Source organism: Nicotiana tabacum, chromosome 5, assembly GCF_000715075.1.
Source record: "Nicotiana tabacum cultivar K326 chromosome 5, ASM71507v2, whole genome shotgun sequence".
Taxonomy (NCBI): domain Eukaryota; kingdom Viridiplantae; phylum Streptophyta; class Magnoliopsida; order Solanales; family Solanaceae; genus Nicotiana; species Nicotiana tabacum.
In genome coordinates this window covers 82245749-82264348 of record NC_134084.1, presented here as the reverse complement: position 1 = coordinate 82264348, position 18600 = coordinate 82245749, and the positions used below count along the sequence as shown (strand labels likewise).

General features: G+C 37.1%; 1 protein-coding gene across 1 annotated transcript; it reads left to right on the top strand.

The window, feature by feature from the left end:
• The first annotated feature begins 2633 nt into the window (after positions 1-2633).
• LOC107776235 (uncharacterized) lies at positions 2634-11988 on the top strand. Its single transcript, XM_016596106.2, has 6 exons — positions 2634-2823; positions 2943-2993; positions 3890-3941; positions 4106-4164; positions 4348-4393; positions 11565-11988. Exons 1-6 carry the CDS (start codon positions 2698-2700, stop codon positions 11705-11707), a joined length of 477 nt encoding a protein of 158 aa, XP_016451592.1. The 5' UTR covers positions 2634-2697; the 3' UTR covers positions 11708-11988.
• Positions 11989-18600: the final 6612 nt, after the last annotated feature.

Sequence of the window (18600 nt, the reverse complement as noted above, 5' to 3'; positions counted from 1 at the left end):
TTTGCTTTCTGGCATATATGGATAAACAGAAATATAAATACCCAAAACAACACAAGCAACCCCATTAACATAAAGCTCATTAATCAAAAGGCTACTAAATTCACTTTTCTGACTGAAAATAGTTTTGTGCCTCTAAAAAAAATCTCCACTGATGTAACATGGCACAAACCTCCTAAGGGATGGTTTAAATTAAATATTGATGCTAGTTTTAAAGACAGCTATCAAAAGAGTGGCCTGGGAGGTGTATTCCGTAATACAAAAGGAAGTTGGGTGGTTGGCTTTACAGAATCTACATATGCAAAAGGATCATTAGAAGCAGAAATTAAGGCACTTCTTGAAGGGTTTCAGACAGCTCATGAATGAGGAATGTTTCCACTGAAAATAGAAACAAACTACATAGAGGTAGTCCACGCTATACAACAAGACAATAGATTATATGATGATCTTGTTACTGAATGCAGGTTGTTAATGCACCAGGAGAAGGCAGTGCTCCTCAGGCACGAATTCAGGCAAGGGAATAATGTGGCGCATCGACTGGCGAAGGAGGGGAATGCTCAATCAAAAGGAAAAAAACTTTTTGTACTACTTCCTGTCTATGTTGAATCGTTTGTTAGAAAGGAACAAGAAGAACAATATGTTTTTGTTAAGCACCTATCTCGTGTTGCTTGCAATGTATTAGCAAGCTTAGGAAATCAAAGTGTCCTAAGCGACACAAACTATGACTATAATGTATTAAGTATTACGTAGCTATTAATATAAATATTTCCTCTTTGATAAAAAAAAAAGTTCATCTAGATGGGTAGTTGCCTTTGTTTGCACACGCTTATTACATGATCAGTAAAAACTTGATCCTAGATACAAAATTACGAAGTAAAAGATTGTTCAAAGTAGTTATTTTAGTAACAAAAAAAAAAGATTACATCAGGTCCCGTGCATAACACGGGCACGCCCATCTAGAGTGTGTGTGTGTATCCGATTATTTTTAGTTGGAAAACTTATACAAATGGCCCAAATAAGTCTCAACTTACCAACCTCTAGCCATTAGTCATAGACTTACCAAAACTAGCCAAGCACATATAAAAATTTAAAAACCAAATAAATAAGATTCTTTCTCTCAAAGAATCACATGCAAAAATCTCCTTCTATATTTTTAAGCGTGATTAACAACATTAGATGCAAGACGGAAGTGAAATTTCATGGATGAGGTAGCAAATAAGGTGATGAATTACCAAAAAAAAAATACAATATTCAAAAAATCTAAGCAATAAAAGGAACTTTTTCAATAGGTATAGTTGAAATTCATTGAAATATAGATAAGCCAATATACAAAATTTGAGGAATATTGGAGGTGATTTGGACTGGTTTTGTACCAAAATTCGTAACTAAATCGAGTTCGAAAAATTCTTCCGCGACACATATATCAAACATGTATCATGCATGTATCTCACATACAGGTATACATCTGATACACAATTGATACAAATATGATACACAAATGATACATAGTCTAATACACATATCATTTTTTTCATATTCAGTTTTTACTTCGAATTTTAAATTCAAGTCACCTCAAAACTTCACCAAATCATCCCAAAATTGAGATTCAAGCTCCTTAAGATATATCCAATCTATTCAAATAACACCCACTCAAAAGAAAGCAAAAATTTGACCTTTTTTGCTACAAATAGCTAATTGGCTAATATTAATAATATTTGGCTAATATTAGTAATATTTTATGAATTGACCAATTTTTATAATGAGCTACTTATAAATGGACATAGCTGGTAGTTTTCCTTTTTAGTTTAAGAGATTAGGCGGATGGTTATTTGGGGGAAAACTTACACAAATGTCCCAAATAAGTCTCAACTTACCAACCTCTAGCCATTAGTGATAGACTTACCAAAACTAGCCAAGTACATATAAAAATTAAAAAATCAAATAAATAAGGTTCTTTCTCTAAAAGACTCACATGCAAAAATCACCTTTCATATTTTTAAGCGTGATTAACAACATTAGATGCGAGACGGAAAGGAAATTTCTTGGATGAGGTAGCAAATAAGGTGATGATATACAAAAAAATATATACAATATTCCAAAATTCTAAGCAAAAAGTGAACCTTTTCAATGAGTATAATTGAAATTCATTGAAAACATATAGATAAGTCAATATACAAAATTTGAGGAAGATTGGAGATGACTTGGACTGGTTTTGTATCAAAATTCGTAATTAAATCGAGTTCAAAAAATTCTTCTAACGACACATGTATCAAACATGTATCATGCATGTATCTCACATACATGTATACATGGATATACATGTGATACACAATTGATACACATATGAGATTAAGCTCTTTAAGATGTACCCAATCTATTCTAATAACACCCACTCAAAAGAAAGCAAAAATTTGATTTTTTTTGGCAACAAATAGCTAATAGGCTAATATTAGTAATATTTGACTAATATTAGTAATATTTTATAAATTGACCAATCTTTATAATGAGGTAATTATAAATGGACATAGCTGGTAGTTTCCCTTGGTTAAGTTTTCCATAACTTTTGGGTCAGAAAGCTCAAAGTTCAGGCCCATCATCCATTCCGGCCCAACCTCAAATCATCATACATCGAACCCATGTTCAAGAAAAGAGCAACAGCTGAAAAGGGAACTAAAATGTTGAAAAGCTTCTGAGTGGAATATGGGAACACGAGAGGTATACGAAGAAAAGCTGAAGAGAGGAAATCTCGATTATGATCCTACAATCAAACCTGGCCTCGGCTCTGCTCGATGCCCTCGTTGTCTTTCTCTCTTGAACCCCACTTCGGTACGTAACATGTTCTACTCATTATTGTGTACCTGTAATTGTATTACATCTTGCCTATTACATGTTTGATGAAATGCCTAGCTAGTAATTCGAGCTTTTTCTGTTTGATTTGGGTTCAGAAAAGTGGAGAATGGGCGATTACTCCTGTACTGCATGATGTCACGGCTGTGGTTAGTATCCGCTATGTCTTTCATATTTTCTGTGCTTGGACAAAGAATGATGGTAGTTCAAATACAAGATCAAATATCTAAGATTTTGTTATAATAAAAGTTACATAAGTATTAGAAGTCACAAACTTCAAAATTAGACATGTTTAAAAATGTATGAAACAAATTGTAGTCAATGGAAGAATGTTTAACTCTGTAAATAGTAATCTGTGTCATATAAAATGAAATAGAGGAGAATGAAAGAATGTTTGACTCTCAAAAAACTTTTGTGCCAACACTTTTTTCAAGTTTTGATCAGTTGTGTTCGTTTGATAGTGCTTGCAAAGAAAAAAGTTACCTTTTTAAAATTAAAAAAGAGCTTTGAATTTTGTTTTTCAGTTTTTTTTTGGAAAACTTGAAAATCACCTTTTAGGAGTCCTTCAAGTTTTCTAAGAACTTTAAGAAAGTCCTCCCAATTGGGCGAATTCGCATAACAAATGTTTTGAGTCTCAAGAGTCTTAATGTTATATGGATGTTTTGTATATTTAAAGATCTTTTTCATAGTAACTTGGAATTTAGTTGAGTTCAATGCAGCTGAAAGTTGCTATTGTAATCCGTGGGATGAGTTTCTTTTTGGAACGTTTTCCACCCTTATTCTGAAAGAAGTCACGACTTACTTTGTTAACAGTCGACACTCTTCCTTATCATTAAAAAAAAAAAAGTCGACACTCTATATGGGATTCCTCACGAAGTGTAAACTTATACCTAAGCTGGAATAACAGCGCTCGTTTTACTAATCAAAAGTTTTATAGCCAGTTGACAAGGCTACTAAACCCCAGAGCGAATAGAGTTATAGAGCAATCATAATATGAAGAGCTTTTACCTGTTAATTAAAGTAATATTCCTTACCTTTGGATTAGGCTGGCTCTGGAATTGGTGGACTGCTCAGTGCAATTCATGGTTTCAATACAGGCATGATTGATGTATTATGTCTTCTGTGCTTACCTTTCTTATCTCTATTTTGTTCTCTCTTTCTATTAAATCATAGTTGAAATCTTAAACTAAATATTTCCTTCTCTTCTAAGTTTTATCTTAAGAATTCATGGCTGAAGTCTTTAATGTAAGTATCTTTTCAGGTATCCCTTTCGTCCAGAGACATGTGAAAGGACCAAAGTGGCTTCCATTTGTTATAGGGGTAGGCATTTACAACACTTTTCTGTTCCTTACACTTTTCTTGCACTCTCCCTGATTTTAACTGTATTCTTGATTTGTCTTTTTCTCTGTCTATCTATAGCTGACTACAATTGGCATGTTATCTACAGCTCCCTTCCTCCCACATTTTCTGTTTACCCTTTCCTTTCGGTGGTTTTGTTTGCAGCTTCCTCCACTTCTCATGTTCTCTTCAGCTAGTGCGGCATTTGGAGGTGATTCTCTGAAGTTATAGTACTATTTTTGTATTTTTTTTATTTATTCCGGGTTCTTTATATTACATGTTGTGCCATTTGTTCCTATTATTGTTGTTACTATTGTTACTTTATTTTCCCTGTTCCTTGAGCCGAGGGTCTATCGGAAACAACCTCTCTACCTCCACAAGGTAGGGGTAAGGTCTGCGTACACACTACCCTCCCCAGACCCCACTTGTGGGATTACACTGAGTTTGTTGTTGTTGTATTTAGCATCTGCTATTCTATAATGACGAAGATGCTATGACACTCAGCAACTTTACATTTCTTTTTTCTTTTTCTTTAATAAGTAACACTCAGCAGCTATACATCCTTATGCAATGTTGCTTAAAAGTTGGTAATTTGGAGGTTAATGTCAATCATGGAGTTACTAGGAATGTATATTTGTCTCTGCTGAAGTTTTCTTTTCTCTATCTTAATATAATCGGATTATCATTTTATCCCTTCAATGTTGTGAACTAATCTAGCAGAAATATATCTTTCATCTGCCCTTTATCGGAGTTAAGTTGTTGGTGATATTTTAAATCCCTGCTATAGTTACTTTACTTTGTAATGAACTGTATAAATATTTGGAATGAACACTGCTCTATGTCCCCAGTAAGGAATTGAAATTGCATGTAAAGCTTGGTTCTTCTATTCAGAATGAAGTATGACGTGTTTGTTTCTGTTACTCCACTAGCACTTTGCCTAATTTTCTGAATCTTGGCCCTTCTCACTAACTCACAAGCTACCACCAGTAGAGTTTTACTGGCTTTATGAAAAAAGAAGATGCAAGAAAGTAAACTAACTTGCTTTTAGAGCATAGCTTGTGCTGCTAATGTTGAGGATTGTCGAGCATTTGACAAACTCACAACACTCATTTCTAATAGAATTTGTTGCTACGAGACACAAACAATATTATCCTTTGGGTTTTTCTTTTCCGCTTTCCATTTTACTTGAGAAATTAGCAAAACTAGGAGATTGAAGGGAGATACATAAGATGCACGCGAGAAGTAAGAAGAGAATAAAGAACAATCGTAGAATTCACACTTAGATATGATAAACTTTCAGCAGTCAGTATAATTTATGCTGAATCTGTTGAAGAAATATTAAATGATCCCATTAATGGATTTGATTCATAAGCCTTGGTGGGCAAAGTCACCTAGTACATGTACTTAAGGGTGTCCAACGGGCCGGGTCAGCCCGTTTCTGGACTGGCCCAGATCGGTTGAAACCAGAACCGGCCCGGACCGGTACAAGGGGGCCGGGTGGGGCTAGGTTAAAGGGGTAGGGGGGTTTGGTCCGTTCATGTTTTGACAACCGGTTAACCGGATCGGTCAAACCCGGTCAACGCAAATCACTGTTCATCTGGTTAACCGGCCCGGGCCGGCCCAGACCGGTATAGCGGTAATAGTAATTTTTTTTATATTTTTTTTTTACTTGTGGGCCTAAATTTGACCGTTGGCAACGGTCCATTTCCCATTATGGTTGTTGCCCAATGGCTGAATTTCACAAATAGCCCATTTTTTTTTAAATTAACACCCCTTTGAAAAACTATAAATACACCCACCCTCTTCTTCATTTCTTCACTCATCTCTCATTTCTCAATCTCAAATTCTCAATTCAAGTTAAATCATGCGTCGTACTTCTAGAGTGTGCTCATATGTTTGGAACACTTTGAGGTGGTAGAAGAAAATGAAGAAGTTCAGAAAGTAAAGTGCAAGAACTGTGGTCGAGTCTTAAATCTTCGTCCAAAGTGTGGCACAGGCAGTTTAAAGAGGCATATGAAGAGTTGTCTTGAGCGTCCTCCGAAAATTCGTATTTAAGTTGATTTGAGACAATTTGTTTTATTTTAAAATTATTAGACGTATTTATGCTTAATGTTTTAGTTTGTTAGATTAATTTGAAGTATTATTAATTTATTATGCATGAAAATTTAGTTTTACTATTTTTTTTGTAATTTTGAAATAAATGTAGCACTTGCAATTTATAAGTGCAATTTTTTCCCATATTCATTTTATTCTTTATATTTTTACTTTATATTAATATAACTTATAATAGTTATACAAATACAAAAAAAAAATTAAAAATTACACTAACCCGGCCCGGCTCGGCCCCTTGTACCCGTAACCCTTACGGTTCATTTTTTACCCGGATGAATCCGAACCCGTTAAACCCGGTAAGCCCCAACCTGTAATTGGCCCGGACCACAACCCTTACGGTTCCTAAATTTCCCTACCCAGCCCGGCCCGGCCCATCCGTTAGACACCCATACATGTACTGATGGGAGGTAGTAGGTATCGATTGAAATAGTCGAGGTGCGTGCAAGCTGACCCGTACGCTAGCATCATAAAAAAAAAGAATCAATTCATGATGTGTCCTCCCTTTTTAGACAAAAACATATACCAACTCTGTTAAGGAGGTTTTATCTAAAATTAGGCAAATGGAATATTTTGAGAGAAGTCCTCGTTTGATATGAAAGAAAAGTCTGATTATTGATAAAATATACAAAAACTCTTATTACGGTAAATGAAGTCTTGAGTGTACCTCTTTTTCCAAGTTAATTATCTTACTTCCATCATGATTTGTCCCGTGTTTGCTTTTCTGAATGGCAAGCCTTTCCTATGTATTAGTATTCTTTTCCATGTTTTATGATAAAAAGGTGACATACACCCGCTTTTACATGAAAGATGTTCAAATTGACTTTATCTATACTTTTAGACCATTATGCTCATACCTCCCATTTGATGTAAAATAGTTTGGGTTCTCAAGGCTGGAATTATCAACTCTTTGTCACGACCCGGGATCCCCACCATCAGGACCGTGATTGTGCCTAACATCACACTTGCTAGGCAAGCCAACGTTAGAGATTTATTAGCCAATTCCTTTACGTTTCAGTGATTAACAATAAGCAAGCAAAAACAAGTCGAAATGAACGCGGAAGAAAATAAATAACAACTTTGATTATATACTATTACCACCCAGAATCCGGAGTAACAATTCACGAATATTCTAAGATTTTACTACAAATATTTGTCCGAAAGAAAATACAACTGTTTGCGAAATAAAGAAAATTGTAAAGTATGAGGTATAGAAGGGGACGCCAGGGCCTGTGGATGCCGGCATGTCTACCTTGGGTCTCCTAGCTGACAAATCCTATGGCCAACCTCTCGATTAGCCTGAACTAGCTTCAAAATCTGCACAAGAAGTGCAGAGTGCAGTATCAGTACAACCGATCCCTGGTACTGGTAAGTGTAGAGCCTAGCCTCGACGAAGGAGTGACGAGGCTACGACGGGACAACCATAATATAACCTACATACAGTGTATAATAAAAGTAGAAAGTAGACCGGATAAAATAGAGTAGTAACTTGCAAGAAGTGAATACAGTTCTCGAAGCATATCATCAGTGTTCAGCTACTACCAATCCTTAAGTGCAATTTAAGACTACCGTTCAGCTAACATAGTCAAGGAAAAATATAAACATATAGGTTATTGCAACATGCAACCCGATCCCACCGTACATCTCATATTCCTCCCTTATTTCCTCTTATTAGCATAAACAACAGAATATAAATAAAAGTGTTGCGGCGTGTAACCCGATCCCACCATATCACAATAATCACAATTAGAGTTCACCCTTATTTCACCTTGTTAGAAACCAAAGAAGTTCTATATTTCATATCTAGAAGAGAAGATTACAAGGCCTATTTATAATACTAATTCACCTAATCTATTAGTTGTCATACACCTAATTACACCTACTATACAACTCATATACATGTGCTAGCTATGATGTAGTACATGTGTATACATGTGCTACACAACTTGTATTACACCTACTATACAACTCATATACATGTGCTAGCTATGATGTAGTACATGTGTATACATGTGCTAGACAACTTGTATGTCAACACTCCCCCTCAAGTTGGAGCATATATATTGATCATGCCCAACTTGTTACAGATATATTCACCCTTATTCCACCTGTTGCGGCGCGCAACCCGATCCCACCATATCAATATTCGTTATTCAGCAAGTACATAAATTTCACAATTCAAATCACATAACCCTTCACAAGGCTTAACTTCAAACCAAAACAATTAGGAAGCTTATACACTATGAGACTTAACACAAGTAATACTACTCAACGAGACCAATCCAGAATATGCCTTGAAAATACCGATAACCAGCTTAAGCAAATAATAGGAGACAACGAAGCTACGAAATAACTAATACTTTCAACAAAGAGAAACAATGTCTAACAAGTAGTAGTTAAGCATGGAAATACAAGTAAAACATGTAGCAGTTAAGGCAGGAAAAAAATAATATAAGAAGAACGGGAAGGAAATAGGCAGAAACAGATAACTTGGTCGCTCATAAGTACTTGTCACCTCACATATACGTCGCTCACATGGATTTCATATAGCAAATAAGTCAAGGGTTCCTAATCCCTCGAGTCAAAGTTAAACACGACACTTACCTCGCTCCACGGGCCACTCAATGCTCAATTACAATGCATAAATTTAGATTTCTCAAACTTTCTCCCAAAAAGTCAATAACCGACCCCGGTCCCGCTTGGTCAAAACTCGAGGTTCGGACCAAAATCCTTTTACCCATTCACCGCCGAGCCCGGATATATAAATCCCCAATTTGCAAAAACCCCCAATTCTTCCTAAATCCCTAGTTTTCTACCATGAAAGAACAAAGATTAGGGCTAGTAATTTAATGGGTGATGTTAGAAATGGAAGAAAATGAGTTAAAGAGTATAAACGTGTGAATTGGTGTTGAGTTTTCCCTTCAAAATCGCTCCTAGGCCGAATTCTAATGGAAGGGTTATGAAATTTTGGGAAAAATCCCGCTACTGTTCTGTTTAAGTCATAGGCATCAGGCCTTCTTCGCCCTGCCGCGTTCGCGATGAACAACAGCCCGAGTGGCTTTCGCATTCGCGAGTCCTCATCCGCATTCGCGAAGGCTGCTCCCCCTGGCCTTCGCGTTCGTGAGCCAATGCTCGCGTTCACGTAGAAGAATAACTGACCCCTCCCCCAGGTCCCTAAAGCTTGTTTCGCAAGAAGCTGGCCGCGTTCGCGAAGGCTAAGGCCCCCCATTGTTTCGCATTCGCGACCCAGCTACCGCGTTCGCGATTAAGAAAATCACCCTGCCCCAATTTACTCTTCGCGTTCGCGAGAGTACCTTTGCGAACGCAAAGAAGAAGACACCAGATAACAGCTGAAGCACAAAAAACCAGATTTTTCTAAGTTTCAAAACTCCCGTAGCCTATCCGAAACTCACCCGAGCCCTCGGGGCTCTAAACCAACTATGCACACAAGTCTAAAAACATCAGACGAATTTGCTCGCGCGATCAAATCCCCAAAATAACACCTAGAACTACGAATTGAACACCAAATCGAATGAAATTTTCAAGAAAGCTTTAAAACTTCTATTTTCTCAACCGCACGTCCGAATCACGTCAAACCAATTCCGTTTCTCACCAAATTTCACAGACAACTCATAATTATTATATTGGACCTGTACCAGGCTCCGGAACCAAAATACGGACCCTGTATCAACAAGGCCAAACATCAATAAGTTCTTAAAACTATTAAATTTTTAGTTTTTCAATTTTCAACAAAAAATCATATCTCGAGCTAGGGACCTCGGAATTCGATTCCGGTCATACGCCCAGGTCCCATGTTTCAATACGGACCCACCGGGACCGTCAAATCACGGGTCCGGGTCCGTTTACCCAAAACGTTGACCGAAGTTAATTAAAATTAACTTTTAAGGTAAAAATTCTTGTTTTTATCAACTTTCAACATAAAAGCTTTGCGGAAATATGCTCGGAATGCGCACGTAAATCGAAGAAGGTAAAAATGAGATTTTTAGGGATTACGAGCGCAGAATCGAGTTCTAAAACATAAGATGACCTTTTGGGTCATCACACTTTTAAATGAAGTTGGTTCCAATTATTTATTTAAAATATTGAAAACTACGTTAAGGTTTTCACCTAAAATGATGGCTGGTAAGTGTTATATTAAAAATCATGTATTAAGTATATTGACAGCCAGAGTTATTGTGAATTGGATTGTAACAGATACTATTTGCTTACTTGTAGCTACAAACTTGTACAATTTTATGGAAATTCAGAACTTCCTGGTATTGCATTAATTTTTATGGCTTTTTCAACACGGTGAACTTAGCACCCATGTCAAGTAAAAGTGGGATGTATAGAAGAAATGGAAGAGTGTACAAATCTCAATGATAATTCTTTGAGAGAAGACAAAAGAAAAGGCTACATCACGACTGTAAGTTCTTCGACTAAGTGGTTGAGAAGTACATTCCCGGCCGGTTGGACCATCTAAACTAGGTGACAGGCTGACAACAAATAGTACAATTACAAACAATAAACTAAAGCACCATTTCTTTGCCCTAGAGCTCAATGTCAAAGTGAACTAGTATACTAAATCATGCTTTCTACAGTGTAGGTATTCATAACTTGTTGAATCTATTCCATAGATTCAAACTTGTTAGTTTCAGATTATAGTTGAGCAACCTCTCTATTATGGTAATTGGTAAATTGTCTGTCTTCAAATCCTGTAATATTTTAATCAGCAACGCTTAATCTGAAACATTTCCAGCCATGTATGCCTTTTTGGCACAATAAGAAAAGTTGAGCACTTGAGCAAAAAGGGCGTGATTAACATGAATAGTAGTATCATGGCAGACGGGTGCAAGGAACCGAAGATCCAAAAAACATCACTCGAGTTAGGGAAATTATATGAATATCTGATTCCTGAAGTCTACTAGACTCAGTTTTTTAGTCGTCTCTTTGCCCTATTTTTATTTTCTTAATTTTTCTTGGCACCAAGTTTAAACTATATATTATATTCAAGGGAACTTGGCTCAACAAAGGTGGAAGTTACTTTTTGCAAGCCCAAATTTTATATTTGATCTTTATTGATGCTCTGTATATATATATATATATATATTTGTATAATAATTGTAGGAATAGTTCATGGGAAGGTTCATTTTGAATTAAAACATAAAGTACTTAAATGACAATAATCAAAGATCTTTTTTCCATACTTGTTATCTTGTTTATTGATTTTGAACGTGTAATTGACCAAATTAATGGGTTATTCTGCATTACAGGATATGCACTTCCGAAGTTTACTCAACTTACGGTGACTTCATATTACGCTTCTTCAAGTGCATCACATTATGGAATATCGTTGCTCACCAGACATATTGAAGAGGCCCATACTTCTGGTGCTCAACGTGAAAGACTCAGCTGATTGACTCGAGGTGCACAGAATCAGAGCTAAACTTTACTTCATATTTTGCAATGAATTTATATATATATCTGGAGCAATTGTTAATTCAAAAGATGGTTCCCTCTCGGGTGATTTCTTTGTACATCTTTTTAATCAAATATATATTTTTACTTTGTCATAATAGGAGAGTTTGTGTTTTAAGAAAGCACACGTGCTTCAGATTTTAACTGCTAAAGGAATATTTCGTGCTGAATAATTTGGTAAATAGCCTAAATGGCATAGTTATTGGATCTTGCATCTAAGTGCTTGGTATTGGAAAAAAATGGATCATTACTTGTTTAATGGAGCTGGCAGTGACAAAATAGCCCTTTCTTCCAGTTAATATAACTTTTGGCTATACAAGCAAATAATTGGAGTGAAAACTCATGTTCTACTTTCACATTATTGTGCTACCGTCAAATATTGGTTGCATGTGGAATTTCACCACTGCTACGTTTCTCATCAGCTTGTTAAGAAGATGGTTAAGGAATAGAGCATAATCTTTTTCTGCAAAGATTATATTATTGTTATGTGTGCTGAATTCTTTTTAGTTCATTATCATGTTGCATAAGGTTGCAGTCCTTTGACTTTATGTGGCAGGGGCTTAGTCTTCTAGTCATTTTTGTCTCTCGCCACATGGGGTGTGGTGGGTTGGACGGAAGGTTGAGTTAAATGAGTCGGGACGGGACGGGACGTGCAAGAATTTGGTAAGAAAGCCCCCTCCCTCGGGGCAATGCAATGCATATATAGTGTGTTTTAGACTGGAAGCTTGAATTTCTTGATTTAAAGATGTTAGCTGACAATCGTTTAAAGAAGATTGAGAACATTTTCCGTCACCTCTTAATGAAATAATCAAACTTATGGCTGGGGTTAATAGTACTGCTAATACTTAATTTGGTGTCTCTTTTATAAGCCACTCAGATGCCTGACAGTATTACCTGTCATATAAGGTGAGGAATTTATAAAGGCAGCCCTGACAAATATGGTTAGAAAACGCAATGTTTAATATTATATAAAGCCTATATATCATGTGCTGAAAACAATAAATTGAACATCTGTAGAGGCACAAATAAGCAATAGGTGTACCACTATGTATATAATAATCTTTAAATTACGTGCAAAATTAGTTAAGAAAAAGAGACAATAAAGGCATATAAAACCCCGAGCAAGTTGTGGTCGTTCAGATGCGCACCAAGGTGGGCACGTCCCAATGATATTTGTATTATGTTGATACATATAACAACCACCACCCAGTATAATTCCACAAGTGGGGTCTGAGGAGGATAGGATAGTACGCAGTCTTACCCCTACCTTTGAAGGGCAGGGAAACTGTTTCCGATAAACCCTCGGCAAAAAAAGGTGAAGGAAGCTCTAATAGCAAGTAAATACCTACGAGTTGATTAATTTTACATTGGTTGTCGCCTGTCAATCAATTGTAACCCTTTTTGTTGGAGTTTGGGACAATGAGCAAGCTCACACCGATGGAGTACAATAGGGGTTGTACAAAAATGACAAACGAGAAATTCACGGGGTTTCCTAAATTCCACTGGTTTTCTTTGCATAATTTTGTGCTCTGGTCCTAATAATGCACCTCCTCTTATGTCTTTATCATCTTAGATGCATTTCATATGTCCTCTTTGTGTCTGTTTGTTATGTCCTACCATATTTCTGCATTTACTTGGAAGCCTTAGATAGTAATTTGGAGTTGGTAGGGTAAAGTTGATATATAGGTTAGTGATCGTATATTTTTATCCTACATCACTTAGAAATAATGTTTCAATTTATCAAGAGTCCGTAGTATTTCGACAATTCTAGTCAAAAGCAATGAATGCAGTTAAATGGGTGAAAATCAAATATGAGTAAGTGCTACTGAAAATCACTTTCGAAATATTTCAAAAGGGACATTTCTTTTCCTTCAGGTTTTAGTAATAATAGTACTTTCTGTCCTATATATAGTGTGACTCCTATATACTGAAAAATAACAAAACACCTTTTCTGTCGACCAAAAGAATTTGAGGTGCTTGGAGAATAATCTGTTGTTTTTTCTGGAGCTTCTTTTTTTATTTTTAAATAAAGACTTTTTTTTTGTTTCCCACCCGGTGTCCGATACTCGTAGTGGAGCCCGACTATGTCCGGATTTGAGCTGCGTAGGGCCCCATTCAGGGAGAAGCGCTTCCTACCTAGAATTTTTCATTACCCAGGGCTCGAACCCGAGACTATGGTTAAGGAAAGAACAGCCTCATCCGTTGCACCGCATCCTTTTCCCATATTAATTTATGTACTAGATTTACAGAGGATATAATCATATACACATAGTCACATACTATGATCCACCGGCTTCTCTTTTCCTTTTGCATCTTAGGTAAGTCCTCTATCATTCTTTTGGTACCTGTTTTTGAACTAATTGGTATTTTAAGAGGGGAGGGGAAACGCTCCCTCTCATAAATTTATCAATTCTCGACAATATACTTTGATGGAGACAATGTGATAAAAGAAAAAAGGTATAAGGTGGTGACATAAAAGGACACGATGGTACAAAATAACCTGAAGGGTCTGTCTGATCGCATTTACCCAAAATGCAGTAGAGATGGTGGCTAACTGTAAGTGTCATTATTTTTTGTGTACAATCATTTATTTGTACGAAGAGCATATATAATTTCTTCAACTAAAGGATATCACTTTCAGCCAATTGCTTCATCCTTGCTTTTGCCTTTTTCATACCTCAAATTGAACATAGGCTCCATAAAAGGTCTAACTAGGGTTCCATTTTTCCCTAATATGGAAGTATCAGCTTGTAAGGAGAAGTTTTATTTTGTGTCTCATACAACTTACACTAATTGTATGAGGCTCTTTTTTGTCTCACAAATTTGCGGACTCCAATCTTACACTTCTGGGTCCACAGAAATCTGGGTCCACAAAACTGTGAGATAAAAAAGTTATCTCATACAACTAATGTAAGTTGTATGAGACACAAAATAAAATTTTCCGCTTTTAAGACTACTGTCAGAAGGAAACAAAACTTTAAGACACTGTCAAAAGAGAAATCTGTCCCATTTATTGTACTTTTCCCCAAAATTTCTCACCCCATTCGTTACTCCCTCAGTTTTATAAAGAGTCCGGAACCAAAATGTGGTTTTTTTGACTCAAAATACGCAAATAAGTGTTAAAAAAAAGTTACCAAACTATATATAACGCCACAAAAAGTGGCGCTATACAGTAACGGTAACTGCACCGTTACTGTATAGCGCCACTTTTTGTGGCGTTATATATAGTAAACCTGACACATCTTACATAGCGCCACTATTAATGGCGCTATACCCCTTATTACCTGACCCCACCAATAATTTCTGGGTTCAATAATTCAAAAGCGTATAAAGCCACTTTTTGTGGCGCTATATACAAAAAAAATAAAACCTCTCCGGCTAGCCATTTCCTATATAAACATCGTAGAATCGCCACAACTTCATTCAAATTTTTTTTAACTCTTGTTGGTTTCTATTGTTGTTAAATTCTCCAGCATTTTTTCATTATGTCTGAAGAACGTAGAATAAGAGTATCATTATATTGGGGGGGGGGGGTGAGGTTGTGATGGAGAATAACTCTGTGGGCTACAGTTTACCTGCTAAGTGTAATGTTAAATTGCCACTTTCAATGGAGTATGAAACATTGATGATGCAAAAAAATGAGTGTGAGAAAACGTTCAGTGATACTCAAAGTAACCGGAAGATATCCGTATTCCGTTACGCCGCAAGGGGTTGCTTTTTACTCAGAGTTTAACATCGACGATTATGACACTTTGAGTGATTTCCTGAGGACTCCGGACGAATGCCGGGAATTTCTTGTAATCACAATGTTGGAGATGTACGTGAAGGTCGAAGACGTTCCAAAAAACGAGGTTGTGCGTAGTAGAGATAACCCCCAGTCATCGGGTGGTTATTCTGGATCAGTTTTTGCCGGACATGTTCCGGATGAAAGATTTTTTCTTGATTTAAATTTATCACCGTCGGCGAATGAGCAGCGAGAAAATAATTTATACCCTGCTTTTCATAATTCACAAGAAGAGTGGTAAACTTCAATTTTCATTTGTGTTAATTATGTATATTTTTGGCGTATTGAATTAATTTTAACGCTCATTTATTTAATAGGGGGTACCGGCCGGATATGAATTTTACAAGTGGCCCATCCGGTAGTCATCACCTAACTGAAAACGTCTATCATGGAATGTCATCACATTACGACTTGTAAGTGAAATGATATAGCCATATATAAAGCATTTATTAATTTAGTAGCTTATATTTTTGTTGAAATGTGCAGTGAAAACGAGCAAGTTGAACTACCCGTACTCACTCAATTGCCCGAAAACGACGTATTACATCAGGATCTGGCAGATGCACAGAGTGAGGAAGAGAACAACGATTACGATAACAATGCCGATGAATCGGGAGACGAGACACCATTTGCTCGTGAGGATGGTGATGAAGAGGACGAGGAGGAAGGACCCGATTTGAAGAGAGCCCCCAATAGACGAAAAGTGTACGAGTCTGAAGTGCCGTTTCATTCAAGGGAGATTCCTTATATTGATAACTTGCCAGCCGTGCCGGATGTGGAAGCTGTCACAAGGGATTTTGATGAAATCCGGACAGCAATGTGGGATGAGTCTAGACCAACAGTGCTTGTAAAGGGGATGCTTTTTCCTGATAAAGCACGCGTAAGCAGGGCTTGTAAAATGCACAATGTTAAAGAGTGTCGTGAGTTGCAGGTATCAGAGTCAAGTCCGACGGTATACAAGGCTATTTGTCGCAGGTGGTTTTGGCCATGTAATTGGATGTTGCGTGCGTCGAAGAAGAAGACAGGTATGTGGAAAGTGGGTAAATACATTCCCACCCACACATGCGAAATGGACACTTTCAACGGGAATCACTTCAACTTGGATATTGACTTGATATCTCTTGTACTTATTCCGTACATCGAATCGTCCATAAGGTATAAAATCAAAGAGTGCATTACAGCAGTCCACCAGGAATATGGCCACACAATTACTAAAAGAAAGGCATATCTTGGGCGCAAAAGAGCGTTTGAAATAGTCTATGGTAACTGGGATAAGTCATTTGCGGATCTGCCTAGGTACATGGCTGCACTGCAGGACTTTAACCCCGGAACAGTTGTTGAATGGAAGCTTGAGCGGAGTCCGGGTAAACCAGAATATATATTCAATTACGTGTTCTGGGCGTTTAAGCCAGCAATTGATGGTTTTTCGTATTGCCGGCCCGTAATATCCATAGACGAAACTCATGTCTATGGAAAGTACGATATCAAGCTATTGATAGCCGTGGCAGTGGATGCTAATGGACAGATATTTCCTCTAGCCTTTGCTATTTGTGCCAATGAAAGCACAGAGACGTGGACAATGTTTTTGAACCACCTGAAAGAGCACGTGTTCAAACAACGTTCAGGTATTTGTCTAATATCTGATCGGCACGGGGGTATATTAAGTTCTGTGGAGAACCTTCCTGCCTGGCAAAAACCTTATGCATACCACCGTTACTGTGTGAGGCACTTTAGGCCAATTTCAAGAAAGCACATCCCAAAAAGGATCTACATGATTTGATGTGGATGGCAGCAATAGACCACCAAAAACATAAATTCCGGAGGCATATGGATTCTATCAGGCAAGAAGACGAGGCAGCATATCGTTGGTTAATGCGACATGACCCTGAAAAGTGGACGTTGCATGCAGATGGTGGAAGACGCTGGGGAATTCTTACTACAAACGTGTCAGAATCCTTCAACGGGTTATTAAAGTCGGCAAAAGGATTGCCCGTCACAGCCATGGTGCGTATGTCGTTCAAGCAGATGGCGGAGAGGTTTGTGAAACGGTCTGCAGCTGCAACAGAATTGATGGAAAGAGGTGTTGAATTTATGCCAGTGCCTATGAAGAGATTAGAGAAATACAGACGGCGAGCACATTGGCATTCCTTTTTGCAATATGATAACGAACGAGGTATTTTTGAAGTTCGCACCGCTATCCATAATAATCGGGGTAATAATGTACATACTGTAAATGAATCTACAAGGTTATGCTCATGTGGGAAATGGTCAATCTACCACATACCTTGTTCACATGCCATCAAGTATTTTCAACGTGTTGGTTATGCGGAGACCAACTATATTGATCAACAATATAGCATTTCCAAATACCTAAACACATATAGTGGTCAGTTGCAGCTAGTGGGTGCTGAGCATTACTGGCCCCCAGAACCATTTAAAATGGTATGTAACAAGTCCTATTTGCGTAAAAGACAGGTGCAGAAGAGAACGCATATACGGAACCAAATGGATGTTAGTGATACCGTATATGCGCGCAAATGTGGTATATGCTCGCAAACAGGACACGACCGTAGAAAATGTCCTTTGGGTGGCAACAGTAATCAAGCTCAGGGTGGGTGTTCTTCTATTGTACCTAACTACCCATGAGTTCATGTTGTAATAATTAGTTGTTATGTATACGATTTAAGTATTTATGAAATAAAATTTTCTTGTTTGTTAATTATGATTTGTACTTTTCCATTTTACTTATTTAAATAATAATTTAATATAATTATCGGTATATTTATTATGTGTGTGTTGTCTTGTCGACATCACGATATTTAATACGCAAAATATAGCGCCATTATATATGGCGCTATGTGTGTCTTGTCTTGTCGAACTGAAAAAGCTGAAAAAGCTGACCGGCTGACATAAAGTCGTCTTGTCAACATCATGATATGGCGCCATTAGATATGGCGCTATATGTGTGTTGTTTCGCCTATAAATAATGGGGTCATTGTAGTTATTTTGTGTGCTAAAAATTTCCCCCAGAAATATTTCATTAAAAG

Excerpts from the sequence above, each read along its gene's own strand:
- LOC107776235 (XM_016596106.2), top strand. The coding sequence starts at position 2,698 with ATGGGAACACGAGAGGTATACGAAGAAAAGCTGAAGAGAGGAAATCTC. Across the intron at positions 3,942-4,105 it reads AATTCATGGTTTCAATACAG|GTATCCCTTTCGTCCAGAGA; the intron begins GCATGATTGATG and ends GTATCTTTTCAG. Across the intron at positions 4,394-11,564 it reads AGCTAGTGCGGCATTTGGAG|GATATGCACTTCCGAAGTTT; the intron begins GTGATTCTCTGA and ends TCTGCATTACAG.